The sequence below is a fragment of the Halictus rubicundus genome, chromosome 17, assembly GCF_050948215.1.
Source record: "Halictus rubicundus isolate RS-2024b chromosome 17, iyHalRubi1_principal, whole genome shotgun sequence".
Classification (NCBI taxonomy): Eukaryota; Metazoa; Arthropoda; class Insecta; order Hymenoptera; family Halictidae; genus Halictus; species Halictus rubicundus.
This window is the reverse complement of record NC_135165.1, coordinates 1287734-1313803: the sequence shown is the minus strand read 5'-3', so window position 1 is coordinate 1313803 and position 26070 is coordinate 1287734. Positions and strand designations below refer to the sequence as shown.

At 50.6% G+C, this 26070-nt stretch overlaps 1 protein-coding gene across 5 annotated transcripts in view; it reads right to left on the bottom strand.

Annotated features, from left to right (window-relative positions):
• The window catches only part of LOC143362576 (ELAV-like protein 1), a 58531-nt gene that overhangs the window by 19050 nt on the left and 13411 nt on the right, over nucleotides 1-26070 (bottom strand). The window contains exons 1-3 of one of the 5 annotated variants that reach the window (XM_076802863.1): nucleotides 17948-18095; nucleotides 7702-8625; nucleotides 195-430 (exon numbers count right to left, since the gene is read on the bottom strand). In XM_076802863.1, the coding sequence (XP_076658978.1) occupies nucleotides 195-390 (196 nt within the window). In that variant the 5' untranslated portion in view covers nucleotides 391-430; nucleotides 7702-8625; nucleotides 17948-18095. Of the gene's footprint in view, nucleotides 1-194; nucleotides 431-7701; nucleotides 8690-17947; nucleotides 18096-19640; nucleotides 21172-26070 lie in introns of those variants that run through there. The other 4 variants (XM_076802867.1, XM_076802865.1, XM_076802864.1 and 1 more) reach the window with 4 other exon arrangements.

Genomic DNA, 26070 nt, shown 5'->3' with positions numbered 1-26070 from the left:
ATTCGATCTTCTCTCTTCTGTAAGACGTTGCACTTTTATATGGACTCTGCTTTGTAGGTTTAGCGTTAAAACAGTGCAAACGGTTAACTATCGTTTCTTTGCGAAATTTTTCGCTCGGCAAAAAGAAATGGTCCGGTCGAAAGTGAAGTCGGAGGGTGCGGAGCGTTAATAGAAAGGGTGCATAGTAGACTTACCAGTGAGTTTGTCGCGGATCAGCTTGCAGCTCTCCACCTCGCCGATACTCGAGAAAAGCGAGCGGATCTCATCCTGTGTCATGCTCTGGGGCAGGTAATTTACAATGAGATTCGTCTTGGACTCTTCCTGCGAGGCCTGTCCGAGGGTGGAACCACCGTTTTGTTGCACGATCGTGTCCATTCCGTTCGACATCATTGCACTCTCCTACCGGCACTTCTCTAACTACGTACGAAATCTGAAACGCAGAGAAACGGGCAAACGTGTATTACGGTCCTGAGATGCGTTCGAGATTCAACATCGCCGGAGAATATTCTAACCGGGAGATTCGAATCGCTAAAATTTCACCAACGCTTCAAAAATTCAAACACACTCCTCTGCAAACGATTCGGTTTCCAAGTCGCATTTCACCGCTCAATCGCAGATCGAGCGCAAAAGGAACACCGGTACAAAAATCCAATAAAAATTCAGATTCGTCAGTTTCCCCCCGAGAATGCTCATCGGCTAACCGGAAGACACAGTCATAGTTCGTTCCGCAAATCCATCGGCGACTAACCCGAAGACTGATCGAGTTCTCCGAGAATCGGGGAACGCTCCCGTTCGTGGATTTTCGTTGAAACTGTAACCGACCATGAGCTCGCGCGCCTAACTCGTTGGAACGTCTGTCGAATGGTTCATCGAGCAGGAGGAAACAAACGAGCATAAACACAACGGCGGGACGAGAGAATGTTCCGAAGGACGTAAAAACGTCTGTCAACCAAAACACTGTGCTCGATGCACAAGTCTGAGACGAATGTGTCTTTCGGGACAGCAGCGGAGAAAGAGAGAGAGAGAGAGAGAGAGAGAGAGAGAGAGAGAGAGAGAGAGAGAGAGAGAGAGAGAGAGAGAGAGAGAGTGAAAGGGAGAAAGGTAGAGGAGAGGATCGATGGTTTTTGCCATCGCGTACAGAGAAAGGAGAAGGGAGCACGCGCGTGGTAACAGCGGTTTTTCGACGGCGAAACAAAATATTGTGATTCTTTTCTTCAGGTGCTGCGGACCCCGTTCGATCGGGAAAGAATTCGAGAGACGTGTTGTCATTCGCGTGCGAGTCTTCTTAGACCGGGCAATAAACGTTTTTCATCTACTTTCTTCGTCAATTTCTTCGTATAAATATTTCTTCGTCAAATATGCTCGCCGCTGCCTTACTCGTCACGACAGAGTGTCGATTTTGTCATTTTCGCGCAGAATTTTGTGTTCGCGTAAAAATGTACGAGGTAGCAGCGCGTAATATCGAATGTAGAAAATATTTTAGCGACACAATCGTTCCAAGTATTCTGCCATGAAGAACACGATCGAGGATTCGATGTTTTCCGGGCTGGTTGCCTTGCAATAAAGGAGCCGCGGCAGTAACAATGAGAATCGTCGGAAGGTTCGATGCTTCAGCGTTTATTGGCGCGTGGAAAGTGCTCGTTACGGGTTCCCGGTATTAAACAAGCAATTCTTCACGACCCCTTATCGCCGGAGAACACAGCAAACTTCCACTGTTTTCTCGTAATTAACGTTTGATCACTTTCCAAGCGGCGCGGCAAGTCGTCACGCGATTACTTTGTACAGGAACGAGCATAACCGAAGGCTTGCGGTAAAGTACGCACAGAGTCTGTTTGCAAGTCTGCATTTTTCTGCAGGAATTTCGAGAAAACGCTATAGATTCGCTGCACCAACGATTCGAGTAAGTAGAAACGGTCGAAACGATAACGGCAATTTTTCTCGCGAGCCTAATCCCGCGATTTCGACTCGTTTTTGCATAAGAAATCGACGCCTCCGTGCAGCTCGAGTCATCCTCGTGCACCGCCGGGAATAATTTAAGTAGAATAAGGGGGATCGTTCAAGCCTCGAGAGGCTCTTCTTCAACCCTTCGCTCGCGAGGACTTTGACTCACCCCAGTTTTCTTTTTTTTCATTAGATCGTACATCTGAGAGAGCTAATTTATTAATAAAAATTACGGGACGCACGATTTCTCCGATGCAGCGGAACACGCTGGGGAAAAACGAATTGATCCAAGAAGAGACGAGTGTCGCGAAGGGGGTCCAATAATTGATCAATCGATTTTCCTGCATCAATTCACTCGAGAAAAATGAACGAAATAAAGCGACGAGGGGAACGTTGTACCAATTAGTTACGGAGCGATAAGCGAATGTCACACAATTTTTCCAACATGAAAATCCTCGGTTGATTCCAGAAGAAATAGTCGAACGAAATTTCTGCATCGATTCGCCGAAATAAAATCCGCATTAACGATCATATTAATGCGCAACGAAACGAGCGAAATTAACAGTATCGAGTTCTCAGGGTGGTGATTTCGAGTTGATGGTCGACCGACCTGATGGTTGCCGCGGCATGGTCGCTGACGTAATCCTCCGACGATGACTTTGAAAACACACCGTGAAAAGAACAGGCGGCGCGCGGGCGGCTGTTCGCAGGGCCGCTGCGAGTCTCCCCGATAGAAACGAGAATAATTTAAAGGGGCGACGACCCCCTGGGCCCCCTCCGGTTCTGGTTTAAAGGGCTCGTGTCTCCCCCTTCGTCTCCCTTACACCCCCACTCGGTTCGAGTTTCTCGCGAAAAGTACGGGGGGTACTCGATTAGCATCTTGAAATCGACAGAAAATGTGAAAACAAGCAGATTTCCTCCGCGTTTCAGCCCTTACGAGGGGGATGAAATTCGCCGAAGAAGACGAGAGGCTTTAACATGTTCTCGTGGACACTAAAGAAGATCTCTTTTCCAGAACGCGTCGAAAGGAGTTGTTTAATTTTTAAGTACATTTTACGCGTCGTACAAGTTGTTCTATTTTTTCGCGCGTTCTGTTCGGAATGAAATAGCAGCTGCTGGAAATAGTGTTTCGCCGAGGTCGGCGTTCAAATGACCGAATCAATTGAACAAAAAGGGAAATACCTGCGGCGTGGCACAACAGCGGCTAATTAAAGGAGAAAAAGAAATACTGCACGGTCAGTGATCAGGCATCGGGCTGACGCACGCGCCACGCCGCGCCGGCCCGGGGGAAAGAATAATTCCACTCGAGACACCCGGTAGCCTGTGCTAAGCCATTCAACGGGGAAGGAGAGAGAGAGAGAGAGAGAGAGAGAGAGAGAGAGAGAGAGAGAGAGAGAACGTAAACCGAGGAGAGTTACGGAAAAAAGAGAGAGAGAGAGAGAGAGAGAGAGAGAGAGAGAGAGGGAGAGAGAGGGGGAAAAGGGGGAATTATACGACGTCGGAGTACGGTGCCGATGGCGTTCATGGTTAAGGCGAATACACACAGCTGCCACGACACATATATCAGCCGGCACGAGCTACCGGTGCACATTTTAATTCTCTCTTTCCCTTCCGGCTCCAGTCGGCCGTGTGTCTGCTGTGCACCCCCGTGTATCAGCTGTCCTCGGAGCCGACCCCCACGAAGGGTGGAGCTCTCCCGTCTCTCCCGTGTCGCTCGTGACTGTGGTCAGCCCAATCGAACAGACCACTGCTCTCCTTCTCTCTCTCTCTCTCTCTCTCTCTCTCTCTCTCTCTCTCTCTTTCTCTCTCTCTTTCTCACTCCCTCTCTAGACAGAGATAATACATAGCCTTTATTATATGCACGCACCCTGCCCATGGGAAAGAAACTAGGACAGCCGAGGCTGCCCAGTCGAACGCGAAGCGAATCCTTGCTGGAAAGGACCTTCTTGTGATCGCATTAATTCCAGAGGGGAGTCTACGATCTAGGGAAAAAGGATTATCCTCCATTGATTCTCTTTAAACGATTTCCGCCGCGAGTACAATGAATTTCTAATATATTCATGGAAATAAACGATCCCCATAGATAACGGTGTCGCGCATAATGCTGCGTAAAGAATAGTGGGTGCAATGGAGTTGAAGAATAGAATTGTGAAGTAGAGCGGAAGAAATCGAGATTGAATATGTAGAATGCTTAGTTTCAGTTAGATCCATTGTAAAAATCAGCTCTCGGATTCCTGGGGCTGAGTAAATACAGATTATTATTGCAGGATGCCTTTGTCCTCCGACGACGGAGATATGCTAGAATGATCGACAGCGTCGTCGACGGAGTCGCAGCAGCCCGGGAGGAGGGGCGGACGACAGTCGGAGAAAATGTCGGAGTTATCGTAGCCTCGCATCTCCGTGGTTATCGATCCGCGGGGTCTCCGGTGCTCGGCGTCGCGATATTTTAGGACGCCACAATGGAGGCCGGGTGGAGGAGACCCCATTGTCAGGACGCAGCCCGGAGAGGACGACCCGCTCGAAAAACGTCTCGTTCTCGCCGGTGACTTCGAAACGTGACTCCGGCCCGACGTCATTATGTCCGGCGACAATGGTCGCGTGTGCCCTCGCGTACACGCGTGTCACGGGGACGGACACAATGTCGGAGAAACTCTCACCCCCGTCGGCGCCGCAGTCGATCTCGGGACCGATTCCAATCGCGAACGTTGTCAACTCCTCGATCTATTTCAGCGGTACCAGCCATTGTCAATTTTTTCAAACGTATTTTTAGAGGTAGTTTCGGTCAAGATAGACCCAAGCTGTCGGAGGGTTGAACCGTATTAATTTATTCGATGCTACGATTTATCTGTAAAAAATCGGTCGGTTCGACGAACTTTGCAGGTTTGCTAGAAGGGGTAGGTCACCACCCCTCGGAAGCGTGAATCGGAAGTAGGGTTGCAGGTAATGGTCTCGTTCCTAGAACGCACAATGCGGTCGAAACGAGTTCGTCGAAACCGGCGACTGTGACAGTGCGCTTCTAGAAACTACCCTTCTAAGCTCGAACATGTGCGAAATAATTCCGATCTGTAGACCGTCGAACGAAATCCGTGTGCGACCATCAGAATTTGTCCCCCCGAAAGCCCCGAGGAGCCACGTCGACGAGCCGCCTAGGCGATCAAAGCGTTAATTACGTTGCGCCGAGGGGTGGCGCGTGCTCGCGAGGAAATCGCTCTGGAGGAGAAAGGAACGAGAAGAGAACGGTCGTCGCGGCGGCTGCCAGGGATCGGTGCAAATTCGCCACGAGGTAGCAGGTGGGTATCCGGGGGGTTAAAGTTCGATTTCCACGCACACGCCGACAGATACGATCTCCGTTCGGCCGGTGGCCAGGTGGCCATGGCGACGGATCGTGAAAATCGCGTGGCCGGGACCGATCAATACGAGGCGCGGCGCGACTCCACGGATCCCTGCCTCGTTGCTTCCTCCCTCTTCCCGTCTCCCCTTCGCCTCTCACCCTCTCTTTCTATTTCTCTCGCGTACCCCTTTGCCTTTCTCTCTCTCCCTCTCTCTCTTTCTCTCTTGTCCCTATCACCCTCTCTTCCTCCGGTTTCCCTGGTGCCGCGCGCACGGGAGACCCCACCATTCGCGATTCCGAGGGAATCCCCTCCCGCGCCCTTCTTCTCCCGTCTCTCACGCACCATTTTTCTCCCTTGCACCCCCTACTTCTCTTTATCCACGTCTCTCGCTCCAACCCCGCCGTTTCTCGTCTTCTGCATCGCACCCTGTCCGTGATCTTTGCATTTTTCTCCCTCCGCCGCATCTCCGTACCACCCCCTCTTTCTCTTTACCCCCGTCCCTCGCTCCGACGCGATCTTTCCATTTTTCCTCTTCCTATCCATCTTCTACGCTCGCGTACTATTTTCCGCTTCCACCTTGCCCTTCCTGCCTCTTTGGCCTCCACTCGTTACTCTCCGTCCGTTGCATTGACGCACAATTTCTCGCTCTCTCCACTACGTCTCCCTGTGTCTCCTACCCTATTCTACCGTCCCATCTCTCGCCCTTTGCTTACTCTCTCTTTTTGATAGATCGTTGCGCGATGTCTTTTGCACTGACGCAATATTTCGAATTTTCTCCTCCACGCTATTTCTCCTACCCCCGGTGCACACTGTTCTACGTCTTCTACTTTACTCTTTCACCCCTCGCTCACTCCCTCTCTCCGGCCGCCGCGTTTATTTTCTATCTCTTTCACTCTCCACGCTGTTCTCTGTTCTCTGTCCTTTCTCTCTCTCTCTCTCTCTCTCCCGCTGCTCATTGTTCCCTCTCTGCTTCCCTCGTTCCGTCTCTCTCCGCGATCCCTTCCACGCGAGAAACCACGAGCTCGCGTGCGTGCACGCAGAACTGCGGAGAGAGGGCGCGGGAGAAAAGAAGGTGGAAGAGAGAGAGAGAGAGAAAGAGTGGAGGAACGAAGAGAACCGACGAAAGCACGCAGGAAAAGCGAGGGGTGAGAAGGAGAATGTGCCTCGACACGTGCTCCGAAACCCTCGGATACGAGACGCGCGTCGCTCGTCGCGCCCCTGCGAATTGCCTGCGTCGAGGAGAGAACCGGCGATCCCGTCCACCCGTGAAATCGCATTAACCCCTTGCTTTATAACGTCGAGCCGGGCTCGCGGAGATACCAAATTCAATTTAATGTACGCGCGTGTACGCTGTATTCCCACCGCTGAATTCAATCCACGGAAATGCCGCCTCGGTCCCGTGAATTTCCCCTGACAATTAGCCACTGAAACTATCCCCACAACCTTGCCCCGTACGCAATGAATACCACACCGTAATGCCAACGGGTTGCCAGCGTTATTAGTCATTGCTGCGGGGAGCGTGTGACAATGCATGACGTGTAACGGACAGGTCTCGGCACTGATTAAAAATTTATTCTACTATTTCTAGAGGGATCTTGAATACTATCTGCACAGTCATTCACGAGACATTCCACCCTTAACCGGTTCTCGACGTACATTGCAAATTACTCATCATTGTCCAACAGGGGTGTATATTCGACAAACTTGTCGTAGGAAATAAGCCTACTATTTCTTGTTAACACGCACCGCCACACAAGGGATAAAGTCGGCGAAACCAACCCCCGAAACGACACATGATAAAATTCACTCGTAAACTACAGTTAAATATTCGAGATCACTTCCGATAAACAATCCCTTCAAAATTGTGCGCAACCCCCCACAGTAGAGAGCACAGGAAATTCCACCACCTTTCCCAAATCCCCTAGAGAAACGTTCTCCTAGTCACCGGGTCCCGAAAACCGAATCATCCGAACATCCCCTAAAAATCTCTTGCAACCCCTCACAGAAAATTCTACCACCCTTCCGAAATCCCCTAGAAACTACCCGGTTAATCACTAGGGCTCAGAAACCAGCCCGAAAACCTACAGAAAAATAAAAGCAGAATCATCTCGCCCAAAAATCCCCAAAAAGCCTCGTGCGACCCCTTAAAATTCCGTACCCTTTCAAAACCTTCCAGAACCGTTCTGCCGACCTTCGGAGCCGAGAAATCTCCGGAAAAGATGGAGAAATAAAAACAGAATGATCTCGCCTGCGTCCCCAAAAATCCCCAAAAAGCCTCGTGCGACCCCTTAAAATTCCGTAACCCTTTCAAAACCTTCCAGAACCGTTCTGCCGATCTTCGGAGCCGAGAAATCTCCGGAAAAATCCCGGCAAAAGATGGAAAAAATAAAAACAGAGTGTTCTCACCAGAGGCGCGGGGGTGGCTTACCTCCTGTCTTCTCTCTTCACCTTCGCCGGCGATCCACCTCCTACTCTCCGATCGATGCACACGAGGCACACACAAGAGACACACACCGAAGACCCGGGGGTGGGGGTGGGGGAGTGTGAGAGCGAGAGAGACGTTCGACCAGCGAAAAAAATTCGGCGAAGACGAAGACGAAAGTGGACGAAACTGAGGAAAACTAACGGGAACCGAATCAGAAGAACGGAAAACCGAGGAGACCGGTGCTCCGGGATTACGGTGGTCCGCTTCCACGTCCCGTCTCTCGTCTCGTTTCCCTGTTTCTCCCCTCTTCTCTGGCGTACGCTTCCGTTTCGAAGCGATTCCGTTTCGCCTGGCACGCGAAACCGAGAACCGAGCACCGAGCGCGCGCGCCGAGTGTTGCGTTCACGTTTACGCTCTAGATTATTGCTCTCGTGGCCCGGCGATGTGCCTTCTCTCTCTTCCGTTCGCACTCTCTCTCTCTCTCTATCTATCTATCTCCGTGTCCGCGTCTCTCCTCCCTCTGCCGAGCTTATGGAGAGCTTGCTTCTGGTTCTGATTCTGCTACTACGTGCACACACCGCTATCACGCTCTCGCACCGCCGCCGCCCGGAACAGAAGGGGAAATCAATGAAAGAAAAGTACGACGCGAGCGGCGCTCGTAAATCGGCATTTATGCACGCCGCCACGGATCCACGGATCTCTCACTCGTCTGGCTTCGATCGGACCACATTAATATCTCCTCTCTCTCTCTCTCTCTCTCTCTCTCTCCCTCAGTCTCTGCTCAATTTCGAAATCGTAACCACCGTGTAGAATTGTCGTCGTCGATGAAACAAACTGGTCGGTTCTTGCGGTGAGAATTTTGCGGTACACGTGAAATTAGAGTACGTTGGTGTACGACCGTGCGTGTGTAAAGGGTTCCGCGAGAGACTAGAAATTAAAGCGTTAAACACTATACTAAGGAAACGGAAAGAACGATACGACACGGGCGGAGGCTGCCTAGAGACTGGACACACCGGCCGCTCGCGAGCCGACTCGCGCCGCCAGCCGGGCTAACTCGGCTCTTCTCGGCCCGGCTCGGCCCGAATCGCTCACCCTCGGCTACACCAACGGGAGAACGAACCCCCTCGAGCACTCCTGCGTGTTACGTATATCCACTCCCACCAGAGCCGGACGAGCGTTCACTTCGGGGGGGTTGCCTGCCGATCGAACTAATAAGAGACGTGTGCGCGTTCTTAAATAAACTGCGATCGAACCGGCAACCCCCTTGCACCCTTGCCCCCCCCCCTCGCACAACCCCCCTCGAAATCGACCAATCGAATTTCCAAACGTCGCCGCTGCTTTCGGGGCCCCCTTACACCCCGCGAAATTTCCTCCCTGTTCGACGGAATCTCCGACTCGAAAGCTTTTTTTTTTATGCTTGGTCCTATCACGATTTTACGTATACCTGTTTCCTCCGATTTGTCTGTGTAGACTCACCCTTTTTTTTTTTTTGGTTCTGCCGCCAATTACCACGCTGTACATTGAATAGATTATTTGCGTAATCTCCCTTTGATGTGTTCTCGAGGTCGCATTTAATTTTTATTTACAGTTCTAGAATAATGTCGATTCGAACAAGTTTTGAATTTGCCGACAAGCAGTCCGCAAATATTTGTCCAGTGAATTCGCGGGGGGAAGAAAAAATGGAAAATTCAATAGCGACAACTGTTACAATCGCGGCAGTTGGTTCGCCCCACCGGACGAGCTCTGCGTTAACCCTTTGCGGTTCTCTCTGTTCATGAGCTGAACTCGATATTCCGTTTCAACAAGCGACCATTTCGAAAAACCACCCCTTGCTCTTGAAATTTACACAGTTGGTCTGAAACCGTCCTCCAATCCGAGCCTGATAACCTGAAGCGAAACTCCGCGAAAATTTCGAACTATTTTCTAGAATTTTCGTTGACGCCGGAGACCACGTAGAAATTCCTCGTGGTCGGATTGCATTTAGAAGAAGAGCGACGAACGCTCGTGGAACGCTTCCAGCGTCCCGAAGGCCCTCGAGATGTTTGCAGGGGTTTGTTCGCTCGAAATGTTTGCAACATGGCTGCCCGATATTGCGAGGAGGAACGACGACCCCTGCGCCAGCTTGCCACCCCTCTTAGCTCGGCGTCAACCCCCGGTTTCGCGTCAGATCATGACCACCGCCGCTCGTTCACGGTTTTTGACCCCCGCCGTTCCCCCGGCCGCGCTATCGCGTCGATACAAGAGTCCTTTCACCCCCTCGCGGGGCCCCACTCGATCCTAAATGAACTCGAAACCGGAGATCGAATCAGCGATCCGAGTATAGGTAAAATACCTTTGAAATCCTTCATGTTCTCGTAGCAGTTGTAGCAATTTTTAAAACAAGCACCGGTATAACACCGAAATCTCAAAATATATGTGTTCTCCTCGAAGTGTTGAATTACGTTTGTCAGGGGCTGGACGATGGCTGTTTGCCAAAGGAATCTTCCCTTCCGGAAAAACCAAGGAAAACCGTCCACACCATCCCCTTGTATACGTCGCGCTCCGCTCTCCCCTGCGTGCACACGTGAAACACCCCCGACGCGACACTTGTATGAGTTTCATTGTTAAGTCAACGGGTAAGAGGTCTTAACCTACTTAAGGGTGAGAAGCCGGCGCACCTGTGTTCCCTCGTGCACGATTATCTCGCTCCGATTGCTCTCCTTCGATTCATTGGCTCTCGCTTCCGGTGCGCCAACAGGCGCGCTCTCGTTCATCGGAATTCGGGGCCTCCTCGCATCCCCTTTTCCGTTTTTCCAACCCCCACGCGCCGCTCCGATCGCTCCCAGGTGAGAGCGGAATCGGGGGATGAAATTTACTTTCTACTCTGCTCTGTTTATTTTCGCAGTTCTCGTTCAATTAAGGGAGAGAGCCATCACCGTACCTTAATTGAACATACACGTCGAGAAAGAAAAATGCAGCGTTCTCAACCAGATAGTTATCTATGAATAATCTGGGTCCGGTTTAGCTAGTTCAACTCTTGGAGACGTGAAGTACTCCAACTGTTTAACCTTCTTCTTCCTGTGGGGCGCTTCTTCCGGAAGTTGTGGGAGTCGTAGCGCAGAGGAACGCGCCGCGAGAGGACGGGAGCGAGGAGATCGAAAAAAGCTGGCATATCCCTGACCTTACCCTGGCTCCGAGAGCCAGAGATCGGAGAGGCCGGTCTCGAAAATGACGATGGGCCAAAATTATGCGACGCTGACGAAACAGAGCCGGGCCAACACTTGGCGGTCGTGCCAATAACCGCGGGGACCCGGTGTTTTCAGGAATTCGTTTCCGCTCCTCCGTCTTGCGTCACGACAACGAGCCACGCGAGAACGTTTTACGCAGCTCGCCGAAGACACGGAACCACGCCGGCGCTATGAATCACCGAGAAAGTTCTGTCGGGATCGCCCCGCGGTAGCTACCCCTTACGCACCGGTAGATTCTACCTGGCAATAGACCGTTCCAAGCACCGTCAAGATGGTGACGAAGCGGAGATACCGGTGGTGAGCGCTGGAGCTAGAGGAATTGATAGCTATTTCCTAGACAGCTATAGATAGACACCCCTGAAGGAAAGATACCAGTACCACTTTCTGGATAACGGTAGGTCCTTCTAGCTACCCCAAAGCACCGACAGATAAGGTACCAGGCAGCAATAGATACCTGTAGACACCCCTAAAGGAAAGACACTAGTAACTATTTTCTAGACAGCGATAGATGCTTCTAGCTACTTTGAAACAGTGATAGATGAGGTACCTCCCAGGCAGCAATAGATACCTGTAGACACCCCCAAAGGAAAGACACTAGTAACTACTTCCTAGATAGCGATAGATGCTTCTAGCTACTATGAAACAGTTATGGACAAGGTACCTCCCAGGCAGCAATAGATACCTGTGGACACCCCCAAAGGAAAGACACTAGTAACTATTTTCTAGACAGCGATAGATGCTTCTAGCTGCTTTGAAACATTGATAGATAAGGTACCAGGCAGCAATAGATACCTGTGGACACCCCCAAAGGAAAGACACTAGTGACTACTTTCTAGATGCTTCTAGCTACTTTAACACGTTCGTCGCCGCGTCACCCGTACGTGGGTGACGGAATTATTTGTGCCGGTTTTAAAATTAATTTTTACGATGATCTATTCATTCTACTAAACTTGATTAGGATCTGTTACATGCAAGAAAGTTGGAGGATTACTCGTTATCATACATGTAACTTTTTGCAATTTTCATTTCATTAAATAACTTACTTTGATTTTATGGAATTTTCGGGGTTTCTAGTTGGGCGTTCGAAGTGTTGAAGCAGCGATAGATATCGGTAGCCTACCTTCTACACAGCGATGGACACTTGTAGCTGCGCTCAATATACCAATAAATACTAATAGCTACCCCCAAGTACTTTCTAACAACCTACTTCTAGTTATCCTCAAGCCAGCTACCAACAATCCCCGCTTGAGGGACTCGTTCATAGCTTTAGGATAATTATCAACAGCTATTTCTCAGCTAGCACTGGCTACGGTTCTAGCTACTTCGAATCGTCTTCAAGCCACGAACAGCTACGCCCGCCAATCGGCTACAAACAGTTAGCTGTAGTTATCCTTGAGCTACGGACAAGTATCAGTAGTCAGTTTCCAGCTACCAATGGCTACTTTCTAGACACCAACAGCTACTTCTAGCCATGCTCGAGCCGCGAATAGCCACGAACGGCTACTTCTATTCATCCTCGAGCTGCGAATAGCTACGGATAGCCACTTTCTAGCCAGGAATGGCCACAAATAACCACGAACATGTTTCTAGAAGTCGATGGCTACTTTTTTGGGGGAGCATCGTTCGTCAGGCTCCGAACCAAGCCGGTCAGCGGAGGAACACGATGTTTACGTTCCCTTTCGCGCGTGACGATGAAATAAAGTGTACCGGTAGCCCGGACGGACGACCGGGATTCCACGGAGTTGCTGAACTCGTGCGAGCGTAATCGTTCCGCGCGACTCGCCGGTTGCGTGCACCAACTGTCCACCGGTGAAATTATAAATACATCCGCGTGTAAACACTATAAATATACGCGGGTGCGCGGTATACGGAAAAGCCTGTCTCAGGCTGGTGCGCGCGGATCCCTGGAAACGAGCGACGTGATCGATCTGTCAAAGCGGAGAGGCATCCGTGGATATCGGACGCGGTTGCTCGCCGAGCGGCATTCTCTGGTACGAGCATGCGAACGGAGAACGCCTCGCATAATTGTCCCCGAATGCAATCAATTCGGCACCGTTGAAGCCCAGACTGTGTCTAATAATCTTTACTGTTTTCCCCCGTTAATTCTTTTTAGACGTTCCAACGATTATATATTGAAACTTTAATCAAATAACTCGTTCAGACACGTTCGAGCGATCTAAGCTTTTTCCCCGCTTATTGGAACCACCCAGTTTTCAAAGGGAAAGGGAATGGGGTCCTCGCGTGCGGCGAACATGACCGGACCCAACAACGTCAGTCACCGGCCCCGGCCACTGCCATAAACGACATTGTCTAGTCGCGCGGGAGCGAAGGGAGAGAGGCTGGGACCCGGGGCACGGGACTTGTGTGTAACAGATGCGTAACGGTGTGCGGGGAAAAAAAAAAAAAGAAATAAGGACGCGTAGCAGACGCATATGCGATCGAGCCGCTATTATGTCCGCAGCTTTGAAACCAGCGCCGCGAACACCGGCAGGAAGTGGTCACGGCATTGCCGGTTAGGGTCCGGTTCGGTGGCGATCCCTTCCTCATCGAATCGATTCCTTCGTTCGCTGGCTTCGAGAAACAATGATTCCTCATCGACAGACAAGTCTGGAATAAATAATTCTCTGAATTCCACGTAAGACCGAGGACTCGTTCAGCAATCAATCGAACACTTCAGCGATGTCCTCAGCGTCGCAAGGTTCTGCGTTCGCAGAGATGGACGATTTAAAACTACTCCGAACCGGGAAACGGGGCGCCAATTAGCATATTCCCAGCCATCTGTCGGATTTCAAGCGGCTCCGTGAAAGATGGCCGCGGCGCGGCGGTTCTGCTAAACGAGATTAAGGATCGAAAGGTGGCCGGCATCGATCGTGAATCATTCCCCGGGTGGCGACGCGATTGACAATCGTCTAGGCCGCGGCAACGGTACCCTCTTTTCGTTTAGTCATGATCCAGCTGTCGAAGCCACGCTCGTTTTCGGGGGCCGGCCCCACCTCCGTCATCGATCCGACGCGCGCGTCGTCCCGCACGGTTTCGTCGCTACGCCGAGGCCCTATCCGCCACGGGAGCAATAATTCTGCTCGTCAAGTTTTTCCAGGGTCGCTGAACCCCCGGCGAGGCTCGTCGATACCTTTCGCACCCGTTCCAAGTCCGACCGAGCCCCGAATCCTCGACGGGAACACGAGGAACATCGACTTTCCACTCGATATTGATCGTTCTAGCGTTTGCTCTTCCAACCTCACTGTAGAACCGAGATCTACTCGTAGGAAAATATTTTACAGGACTAAAATAGTCCTCTTCTTTGCAGAAATATGTTTCACAACATATTCCGTCGGTTACGTACGAAAATATTTCACGAGAAGTCCTTCAGGTTGGCTCGAAAATATAAAAGTCATCGATCTTCCACCCTCTCGTAGAGAAATTTATTAGAAATTCGACCATCCCCTTCAAACAAGTAAAAATATTTCGTAAGGCACGGGAAATTATCGATGACTCGTTAATGAATTATTTATAATTTATTCGTCGATCTCGCCAGCCGTCGCGGAAGCGTATTTCGGGCCGTTCCACGACTAAAGAATTGATGGGACGCGAGGCGGTTTCCGCGCGCGACTCGAGGTAAAATGTGGCAAAAAATAGCCGAGGCCGTGTGCAGAAAAATTGTACAATTTCGAGAGTGGCATGTACACCGCAAGGGTAGCCTGAATATCGTCGGCAGCGTGGAAATAGGGTGCGGAGGGAGGATTCAAACGGACACACGCATCTGCGCTGTCGCGTGTAACACGGCGAAAACACAGCGAAACACGGCGGCCGCCGCGCCGTTCTCCTGGCGAGAATCGATCGATCGAGCGAGCCGGTAATCGGCATGCTAATTAAGGCTGGATCGATCGATCGTCGACAACGGTGTCGCACACTGTCACGCCCGTTTCCAACCAAGTGTCCGCGCGCGGCTTTCGGTACGATCGCCTCGCCTCTCCTCTCTCTCTCTCTTTCTCTCTCCCTCCCCTCCACTTGCGAGGCAATGATCGTATCGCCGAGGAAACCCTACGACTCGCGAAGTCCACGAAGAGTGATTATGTAAGGTAAACAATGGAAACACCGGCGGAGATGATCGCCTCGTGTCGCTCGACCAACTTTTATCGAGCGACAAAATTCTCCTCGTTGTCGCCTCGCTGTTCTGTCCGTGACGAATAAATAATAATATAATAAACTCCGGCGAACGACACAGTCAATATTATTCACGTTAATCGCAAGATTTATCGCATGATATGCCTTGAATGAAATTTGCACTTCTCAAACCCGCAGTGTCGCCAAGTGAGGGGAGGGAATCGAGGGGAAAAAGTTACCCCCTCTCTCTCTCTCTCTCTCTCTGCCAGGAACGCGTCACGTGACTGGGCCGCGTGGGGAACAGCGCGGTAGAAGGGGAAATTAGGGTGGGTGGTCAAGTCTCGATCTGGCGACACTGCCCCTACGGATAAGCTAGGACAAAAAGAATTTCAAAAATGTTGTAAAAATTTACTGAAACCCCTTCAAGTGTGTAATTTAAGACTACACAAAGTCGAATATTCGGAAGAGTTCGAAGAGCTTTTAAAGCAAAGATCGGTACACGGAATATAAAGAGTCTAACTTTCAAACACGGCGTAAAAATCGTGAGGATAATAATTGACCTGGTTGGTTGATAAAAATTAGAAGAGTTACTATTACCGGATCGTGAAGCGTCTCTGTGCGCGCAACGATCACGAAACGAGAGACAAGGATAGAGAACGGAATTTCGATGAAACTCGAATGAGGCAATTATCGAGTAGTTAAACGAAACCTCGAAACGAAAGCTGGCAATCGATAGAGGGGCTCTCTCCTCGACTTCGTACACGCAAAGCGACGAATCAACGCGTCCTCCCTCGTGCACCGACAAAATTCGCTAGGCGAAAACGAGCATAGTTTCGGAACTGCGGCCGGGAAAAGCCGTGGTCATTAATTCAGCTTGGAGAAAAGTCAATGACCGGGGAATGGCTGTTACTGCGGACCTTCGTCGTGCGAATTCATGTTTTTTTAGTCGATGAAAATTACCACCTTCGCAGAGCACTGCGGCTGAATGAAAAAGGACATCAACCCTTAATCGCGGACGCACGGTATCGAAGATCGCTGCGCATTTTTAACATAACAATGACCTTAAGCTTATACAATCATTCATCCTCTGTGGAACACTGTGTGAAAAAACTTCTTTCACCTCGCTTGCAATGTAGAAGCAATTTGCAAGTATATTTTCATAGAAGACTGCTCCGAATTGTGGTTACGCTAAGTTTGTAACAGTTGAGCCAATCGCAATTGAATTATTCGAATCGATGTTTGAATCGCTGAACTTGTACGTGTTTAACACTAGGTTTACGGGTCCCGTCAAAATGACGGGTTCTAATATTTTTCATTTACGATTATTGTGGAATTACTCAACAAACCTATTTTCTTAGGTATATATTGTTTAAAAAATGGCTGAAAACTTGGATGGACACATTCTTCTCATTTTTATAAAGTAATGTAAAATACTCAGTTTTAATGCTCCGTGAACCTAGTGTTAATAAATTGCGAAAAAATTTCAGCGCGAGTAACCCCGAGCCAATTTCGCCTGCATAAATAAAAAAGATGGCAGAAAACGTGTGACTGGAGATGTCTTGGTTTTAAAGTTGCGACAGCGAAGGGTTGGAATATTGTTTTCCTATTGATTCCTGTTCGACACAGGACTACGGTAATAAAGATCCTCTGTCTAGCGATGGCTATCGGTTGCATCCGGGATGATCCTCGTTGGTCTGAAGCTCGAACGAGGTTTCGATGAATCGCCGGTGCGGTTCTCGGTGAAAGGAGACAAGGACGAGAGAGAGAGAGAGAGAGAGAGAGAGAGAGAGAGAGAAAGAGAGAGAGAGACAGAGAGAGAGAGAGAGAGAGAGAGAGAGAGAAATGGGAGAGCGGAGGCAGAGGGAGAGGAAAGAGAGACAGGATGTTAATACGTGTCTCGAAGGGGGGACGCGTGACCGTGTATGCGGTGCAATCGTATTAGGACGGACGAAGAGCGGCGAAACGCGGGAAGATCGAGAGAAAAAGGATGACGGATGTAGCGGGCGAGAGAGAGAGAGAGAGAGAGAGAGAGAGAGAGAGAGAGACGGGGAGAGGCAGAGAAAGGTAGAGAAGCTCCATTGATTGGTCGGTGGCACGGTGGAACGTTGCAGTTGCCCCGGGGGTATATGAACCCCGGCGGTAGCGGTCTCTCGCTCACCCTCCGGCTCTCTCTTTCTGCCACCCTCCCGCTCGTAGTTTACCCTCGCTACGATTTTACCCCACGGCAAAACGCAGGCGCGTCACATGGACCCAGGAACGATCAATACGAGCCTCCCCTGCCAGCTAGACCCGGTCTCTTTCATTCCAGAGGGAGAAAGCTACCTCTCTCTCTCTCTCTCTCACTCTATCTCTCTCGCTCTCTGTCCTCGTCGCTCTATCTCGCCCCTGCGTTTCCCTCCGCCCTATCATCCTCCTACCGAGCGTGCAACCCTCGGTCAATCTTTGATATTTCCAGCGGCCAGGCCAGGGAATTTTCGTAGGGATGGCCAGAGCGAGAGCTGGACCAGCACAGCCGCTCGACTCTCTCCCTCCTCCTCGAGTACATTTTTCTTTCTTTCTCCCTTCTTCGAGAATCCCACCCCCGCGCGCCATTGTCTCCCAGCAAAACGATTGTTCTTGTCCCGCGAAGTGGCTACAGCTGTCGGGGGACCCGGGATCTAGAATTTCGGACGCTTCCCGCGGACATCCTAGGTTCACGGGAGAAACGAAAACCGCGCTAACCTACCCCTCCCCAGCCCTCTTTCTTCTCTTTACTTTTTTCGTTTCGAGCGGAACGAAAAATCGTTACACGGGACAGAAAACGGAAGGAAGCGATACCGAGACTCTCTCTCTCTCTCTCTCTCTCTCTCTCTCTCTCGTCGGGAAACACGTTCTCCACGTCGTCAATTATCTAACACCCCTTTGTCCCTCTCACGCACCATTGTGATCGAGGCCATCGTCATCGCGGACGGAAGCGTCCCTCTCGAGACTTCCTGCTTGTCCTTGACGAGGACCCGCAGTGCCAGTCGCTGCATCCTGGATCTGCTTGACCCCCTCGCACACACTCCCACCGTCGTCATCATCATCATTCTCTTCTTACCGAACTTATCTCCCACTCGATTCATCCTCCTTTCTTTCTTTTCTTTTTTTCTTTTTTGGTTTCTTGTCTCTGTTCGACTCGGTTTGCGGGGCTGGAAAAGGCGCGGAAGGGTTCGAACTGAAAGGGGAAGCCGCGAGACTATGGCAGCGGGATCTCCTGGCCGTTGTTGCTTTCGGCTGCCACGCCCAAACTTCTCTGGGTCGCGATACTGCGCCGTGGAAAACGTCCGCCGCGCCGATACATTCTCCGCTCGTCGATAAACTGCCGTCTCCGGCCCTCCGACCGTCGTTACTCGCGCCCGATCATGCTACCAGCTCCAGGGATGCTTCGCGAAATCATCGACGAATTTCGAGAGCATCGACACATTCACCGTCGACGTTCCCAGCCTCGGAATTCTACGAGAAAACTTCTCCCCTCGTAGAACTTTCGAGGACTGCGGAGTCGTCTCGTCGGTTTCAAAATGGCTTCCCGACTAATGTTTTTAGCGCATTTCGCCACATCGATTGCGTGCGTCGCAAAGTTCCGAGACCGTGCTGATTTTATGCATTGGAATCAACGGGTAAAATATAAAACCGTGGAACTATTTAAAAAATTCACCCCTTTCCCGTTTCTAGCTACGATTGTATTCCAAAAATTGTTTCGTCAGACTGCGAACGTGTCGAACGACAAAGGTCATGCACATTTCCGAACCTTGAGCAAACTTTTCAGACCCTCAAAGCGCAACAACTCAATTCATTTATGCAACGTTCGAATCCCATTTCGACTTTTATATTTTCTTACAGAGAACATACAATTAGCACGCGTTCTATTAGCAGAGGATCCTGCGAAATGTGAAATTGTTCGAGCAAATCGGAAAACGTTTGAATCGACAAACAGTTCTACTTTTTCTCGAGGTTATTAAAATTGCACGGGTGGCACTATAGTTCACTCAATGGTTGATGCGTAGAACACGTTGTTTGTCACACTCGATAAGGTTCGAAATTACCGCGTAGCAGAAGCTACCGCGACGAGCGTAGAAAATATAGTTTCGTGTTGCCAGTAAATCGAGTAATCGTGAATTCGTGGTTTTCGAAATATTCGATCAATTTTTCGGCTGCAGAAAAATAATTTCGACGACGGAGAAAAGTCGGTCGAACCGAAAGCAACGTTTCGTCGGCCATGGGATCGCGTACGAAACAGGATCGGGATAGCATGATGGCGGCCGCCGAGAGGATCCTTCGAGATGGTCCTGTGTCGAGGATCCTCCGGCAGCCGACGGTGGTGGGGGTAGAGGGGGGGGGGGAGGGCGAACGTGTTACATTTAATGATCGGCGGACTGATTGCGCGCGCCCACCAAAAAACACATAGATCGAGAGAATATGGTACACAGAGAGATAGATCGATAATGTAATAATAAACGCTTGCAATCATAACGGTAATCAATAACAACAATAAATAGAGAACAAGAGAACAAGAATAGAACGATAATAATAAATTCGAACGTGTCAGAAGATTCACAGAAGCAACGAAAGTAAAGAAACAAATGAACATACCGGTTAACGATGAAAATCAGTGGTTGGAGGATGCCGATATCTGGGCGTAGAACGAAACGACGCCGGTTTATTTGCGTTCTTTTTTTTTCTCTCTTTTTTTTAATAAACGTGTTACTAGATTATCATTTACTATTTTAATCCCGTCGACGTATTATCGGTACAGATTTGTATTATGTCCGGTGTTTTTATCGACCGCCGCCGGTTCTCGTTTAATTCTGATCCCCGTGCGTCTTGTTGTTTTCAACTTTAGAACGACCACGTGCGCGTGTTTCTCGTTTAATTATTTAAACGGTTTTCGATGGCGAAATTACCGAAAGATGACGCGCAGTTGTCACAGTTGTCCTTTTCCCGTTTGGCCGATCGTCGACGCGCCGATAATCGATCGATCGAACAGTACCGACGAAAGATCACGCGAGACCGAACGCGATCGAGAGGATCCGTTCGCACGCGGAACACTTTGATTCCTCGACGTCCCGTGTGCACGGGGTGCGAAAGGAAAATCGCGGAACACACCCTCCGCGGTGCGTCTCTCTCTCTCTCACTCCCACCGGCCGACACTAAGCTCTCTCTCTCCTTCTCTCTCTATCTCTCTCTCTCTCTCTCTCTCTCTTTCTCGCGCGCGATCTCTCCCTTCTACCACTTCCTCGTTTCTTTCCGCAGGTGCCTCTTCTCGCAAGGATCTTCCAGAAGATGTCGAGGACGACGAAGACGACGAATCGTTGATTGATTTTCGATCACAAATTTCGCGCACCGAGAGAGATCGTCTCACCGAGGAGATACCGGCCGGCGAGCACCACCCGCGTTCCTCTCTTCAGTCTTCCTCGATCGGTTTGGCCGATCTCGACGCTCGTCGATCGCACGTCGATCGTGCCGAACGGGACGACGCGGGAACGATCGAGGAACGGTGGTCCAGGCTCGCGAGCAACGAAATCATAAGGACGCACGTGGAAGAGAGAGGTTTTTCTCCGTTCGCCCGTTTGACCGATCGATCGCGAAAGTCGAGTTCCCTCGCGACGACGTGGTTTTCCAAACACGCGATCGTTTTAATCGGCGTAGCAGCGTCGTCGGTTTACACGCCCGCACACATATATGTATAATACACACGATGTTTATTCCTTCGTATCGGCGGCGGCGGTGACGTCGTGTTTACTCAACGATTTCGTTTTTTCGCGAATTTTTGCTTTTCCGTTTTAACTTACACGTGGCCGGGAGAAAAGCGAGAGTATTATCGGTAATATCGTACGTGTATACATATACATATATGTACAATGTATATATACATGTATATATATATATACGTCGGAGTGTATATATATATATGTATAGAGAAGATACGAAGATCGGTGAGGGACGGCGAAGAAGTCTTGACAATATACAGATGCTGTACGAACGCAGTTTTTGTTATGTTTTTTGTTCGAATTTAAAGGGTTGTCAGAAATGAAGAGAGAGATATATGTATATAGAAGCAAATGGTAAGAATGTTGCGGGTATAACGGTGTCTACAACGCAATGCCTTTATGTGGTGCGGTAACTAAACTGACGGGCCGAGGCGCTGCCGCCAATCGCTGCACCCTACGGCCACCCCCGGCGCTGCTGCCGTCGCTTCTCCTCGGTCCGAGAAGGGGTGAGAAGGGGCGGGAAAATCGCGGGGGTGGCGGCGAAACCCCGGTACGACGAAAAGAGACGGAGAACGGGCTCGCGAGGTTTCGCGCAGGCGTCGCGACGAGGCAATGACTGCACCCTCTACCCCCGGTGTCGTCGTCGGGGGTCGTAGAGGGGCGGCACAGCTGAGAGAGGAGGAGAAAAAAATGAGCGCCCCGTCGGACAAAAAGGGGACAGGGGCGACGTCGGTGGAAAAATCGCGTGAACGCAGACAAACCGAGGAGTCCGCGACACGCAAGCGCCGAACCCGAGGCATCGCCGAAGGCAATGACTGCTGCGTCTTCCGGATGTGCCAGGGTTGACCGGAGTTCGCTAGGTCGTCCGGGGAGCATGACGGTGGCGGGGGCGAGGGGACAGGAGGGGTGAGCCGAGGAAAAATCCCGGCGACGACGCGCAGACGCGGGAAACGCGACCCGAGATCGTGTGACGTTAACTCGTTGGCTAGGCGGCGGCGGCGATCATGGGGATCCTGGAGCTGGATCCAGGGTTCGCAACCTGTGGGTCGTGACCCCCAACAGGGTCGACGGAGCGGTAGACGGTGCGCTACGTGGATTTTTAACTCTCGATGCGTTCTCCCAGCCCTGGGGATTCGGGGATCGTAGGGGAGGTTCGATTATTGAGACGGAGGTATGCTGCTCGATGTGCTTGACTAGTACTACTGGGAACGTAGACATTTTGGAGATATAGAGGAAATTCGGGGTTGCTGGGTTGCTGAAGAGAGGCTGCTAACAAATGTCGAGGAGCTGTGATACTACTGGGATGGTTGTAGCTGAAGGTGGTCCTAAATTAGAGACGTAGAAATTTCGGGATTTTGGAAATAATTGGAGCTCGGGTGATTCAAGCTGATAGATCTAGGGATATTTGGAGTAATAATGTTAGGAAGCACTTTGGACTCGGGTGATTCCAGCTGATTCGGGGATCTGGAAGTTCGAGAACTACTGGAAGAATGGTTGTGAAAATTGGGCGAACGTGGACAGAGTGTACCGTCGATGGCGATGAAAGGGAGTCGCTGAAAACGTTGGGAGACCCTCGGGGAGCAGAGAGTTGGAACTTGGACGGTTCTAGCCGTAGTTTCCGGAGGCTCGTTAGCTGCTCCAGCTATCGGTTAATCGATAACCGCGAGGTATTGAACGGAAGGAGTCCGTCGAGGGTGTTTCGGAAAAGTTTTGCAACCCCCCAGACCGCTCGGTATACGAGAGCTCGGGTGGATCGCGAAGAATCCCAGGATACCCGGCGATGATCGAAAGGGAGCGACGAATGGAAGAAGGGACATGGGAATCGAGAGGGCGGCTCTGAATCAGACGGTGGCGAAGGGTCGCGAAGAATGGCGGCTTTCTTCGGTGGCCCTTCGGACCTTGCAGAAGCATCACCGATACCCGATCGAAGGCTCGCTCGCGGTGAACAACAACGCGGGGCAAGGGTTGTGCAAGGCGACCATGAAATCCAACGAACCATGGAAACGTGGCCGATGCACAGGTGGCGGAGCAGCGAACTGGAAGATTAACAGGTTCGATGCCAACGATGCTGCTTGCGACAGGGATTCATCGAAAGAGACGCGAATCGATCGGTGCAGACTATCGTTCGATCCCGAATACGATCAACCCTTCGCAAGGGATAACTTCAGTTTCTCAACTTGTACTCGTTTCTAAATTTTTTGGCGAGAAAATACCGCAGAAACGCTCGAGGTTCAAAAATTCTCCAGTCCCGTTGCGTCCAGGTCCACCGAAATAAAAGTGATCACTAAAATATTTATACAGGGTGGTCGATAACTCCATAAATAACTAGAAGAGCGTGGTGGCCGGGCTGTTAGTTATCGGATTAATTATTTCGCGTTCGATCAATTGAAACAACAGAATGAAGCGTCGGTAAAAGTTGTTCGAACGGAACATTTTCTGCGACAATAAAAATGATCGTGAGTTAACATTCCGTTCTCCGCGGTATACTTGATCACCCAGTAGAACAAACAGAAATCTGAACCGGGACAACGAGCTGCGGCGAGATACGTTAGGTGGAGACATAGTCGACTATCGCGGACAAACCGTGGGACGAAAAAGATAGTATTTTCCAGTTCTCACATGCTCTACTAACGCAGAATCATCCGCTTTCCGGTTGCATCAGTGGTTACCGGCCACCCTGTATAAATCTTGGAACCTGTTTAATTGCGCGCGACTCGTCACGCGAAGGTTAATAAAAGAAAAAAAGGGGGGGGGGCAATAATTGCGCCTAGGCCGAGCGAGGCTGCGCGGAGTAAAAAGTTACAGTGCAGCGACGTAAAAACTTAATGAGGGGGTTGCGTATGAATCTCATCGGGGGTGTAAAAACACGGTCGGCGTGGTACGAGGCCTCGTTAAGCCGTGGAACGATAAATCCAACGTAAAAATATATTCGACTGTTCCTCGTAGCAGCGGAGTGGTTCTGGTGGTCTGGACGCGCGCGGCCGAGGGGGTTGAATTCGAGGGGATGAACGAGAGAGAGAAAAATGGCCAGACGCGGGGGAGTGGGCGCGTGCGCAGGGCTCGTGGCTCGAGGCTGCGAAAGGGGGAAAGGAAATTCAGGCTCGCGAGTTGCGAAAGACACCGCTGGAAACAGGGTTTGCCGATGAAGGGGTGGAAACAGGGTGAGGGAGAGAGAGAAAGAGAGAGAGAGAGGGTTCGGCTGGCTGGTTGGCAGGGAGAGCCGGCGAAGAGCTCGAGGACGCAGGCGCCACGCTGAAAATGGAAACCTCGTCCCAAGGGTTGACCTCCTCCCCTCCTGCACAAGGGTTTTCGACCGTGCGAATGCGGCCAAATTTTCCCCGTGCCTTTACCACATCCTCCCTTTGCCGGCAAACCCCTCGCGCCCCTCCCTCGTAACCGCGTGCACGGGATATTCACGAAATTTTCCGGAAAGTTAAGCCTGTGCCGCGCGTCCAAAAATCCGCTATTGTATTCGGTTCCGCATGCAGGGCTAATCGTTTTGACTTTTTCACTTTCCTCGCCCTCTTACACCTTCTCCCACCTTCCCTCCGTTTTTCCCTTTCTGCTCCCGGACCGGGGGAAAGAAGGGTTTCTTTTTTGCCGTCCGTTGTGGGTATAAAATATTAGAAGGCTCCCGAGGGTAGACCCTGGCAACGGGGAGAGCGGTGTGTGCCCCGGCTACCTGGAGAATGTGCATTCATTCTGGGACCGTGTAACTCTAGCTACCCCCTCGGACCGTGTCTTGAAGAGAGGGCACGTGCTCCGTAAATGGATCCACGTGCCTCCGGCTTCGGTTAATCAAACAATGCGCGGTAACGCGTTCAATGAAATCGCTTATCGTCCGGCGAGTGAAGCCACGGATCCACGTGGGCGTCTTCCGCCGACCATGGTTGGTTGTCTGCCACGCAAACTGAACGATCACAGACATTTTCCCAGAGACAAAAATACCTATAGCAGAGAGCTTCGATCTTTCATCCACACTGTCATCTATTAACACTAAACCTACCGAGCCTCGAAAGTGACTAACACATGTTGTCTTATAAAAATGACGAGATTGAATTTAGTTGGATTTTGTGGGGTTCGTATTGTAACACGTGCTCTCCTAAATATATTTATTTCAGTAATTGTAAAATACAAAATCTGGAACAGTCATTTCGACCGGCAGTGGTAGGTTTAGTGTTAATGCACAGAGCACGCTTTGCTTTTAAACTCGAAAACAATTTCCACGTTATTAACCCTCCGTGGGCAACCAGGGTCGCTTATGTCCGCACCGAAATTTCACTCTCGAATTTCCATTTGTCCGACGATTATATGTTAAAGTAGGGACTTCGATACGTACTCCAGAATTTCTATAGATTTTTCGAGTGCCTAGAACAGTTCAAAAGATTTCTCATCAACGTTCCAGTGCCTGTACAGTTGATAAAAATAGGATTGCGGAGGGTTGAATTTTTGAATGCGAGTGAATGAAATCGTTGGAATTTCTTCGATCGCCTTCGAGGACGCGAGACACCGTGCGCGTATCTTATCAGCGAATCGGCTCGATCGATACCGGGCCACGCAGTGTGCCCACGTGAACATCGTATCCACGTTATTACAGATGCAACGAATCATAACGAACGCCACGCATCGGACACACAGCTCGCTAATGACTCAGTCCGGAATTGCGAGCGCGAATCGATCATCGGCCGGGCGAAATAATTGGCTGGCCCTGACGACCGGTCCTTGCTTGGCTGTGTGTCGCATTCGCGTTCGCATTTGCATTTTGCCGGATACACAAGGCAGAACGATGAAAACGCCGCGCTGGGAAATGAGCTGCCCGGCCGGCTACCCGGTGAGGGGTTACCGGAGAAAGCGAGGCGCGGAGGGGCAGAGGGGCGAGCAGGGGACGAGACGGAAAAAAATGTGGGGATGATAATCTAATGGTAAACAGCACACATACGAGGACGGCCATGCGCGCAAGGGCGTAGACACAGAAAAATTCGCGGGCGTCGCAGACTCCGAAATGCTGGACGATATTTATTTCATAAGCGGTTTGACCCGGAAAAAATGGACAAGAGGAGACAAATTAACACCCTCCCCGCTCTAAACGTCCTCCTAATTTTCGCCTGATAATTCCGCCCGAAAGATATGAAATGCACGTGACCGGGTGAAATGTATTCCTAATCGAAATTTCGTCGAGACGAGAAGACAGATAGAGGACAGTCTAGCTGGGGGATGAGACGGTGTATCTCATCAATCTGGAATCTCTCCTAAGAGCTACATTTTCGGCTGATAATTCCGGCCGAAAGATAGCAAATGCACGTGACCGGATG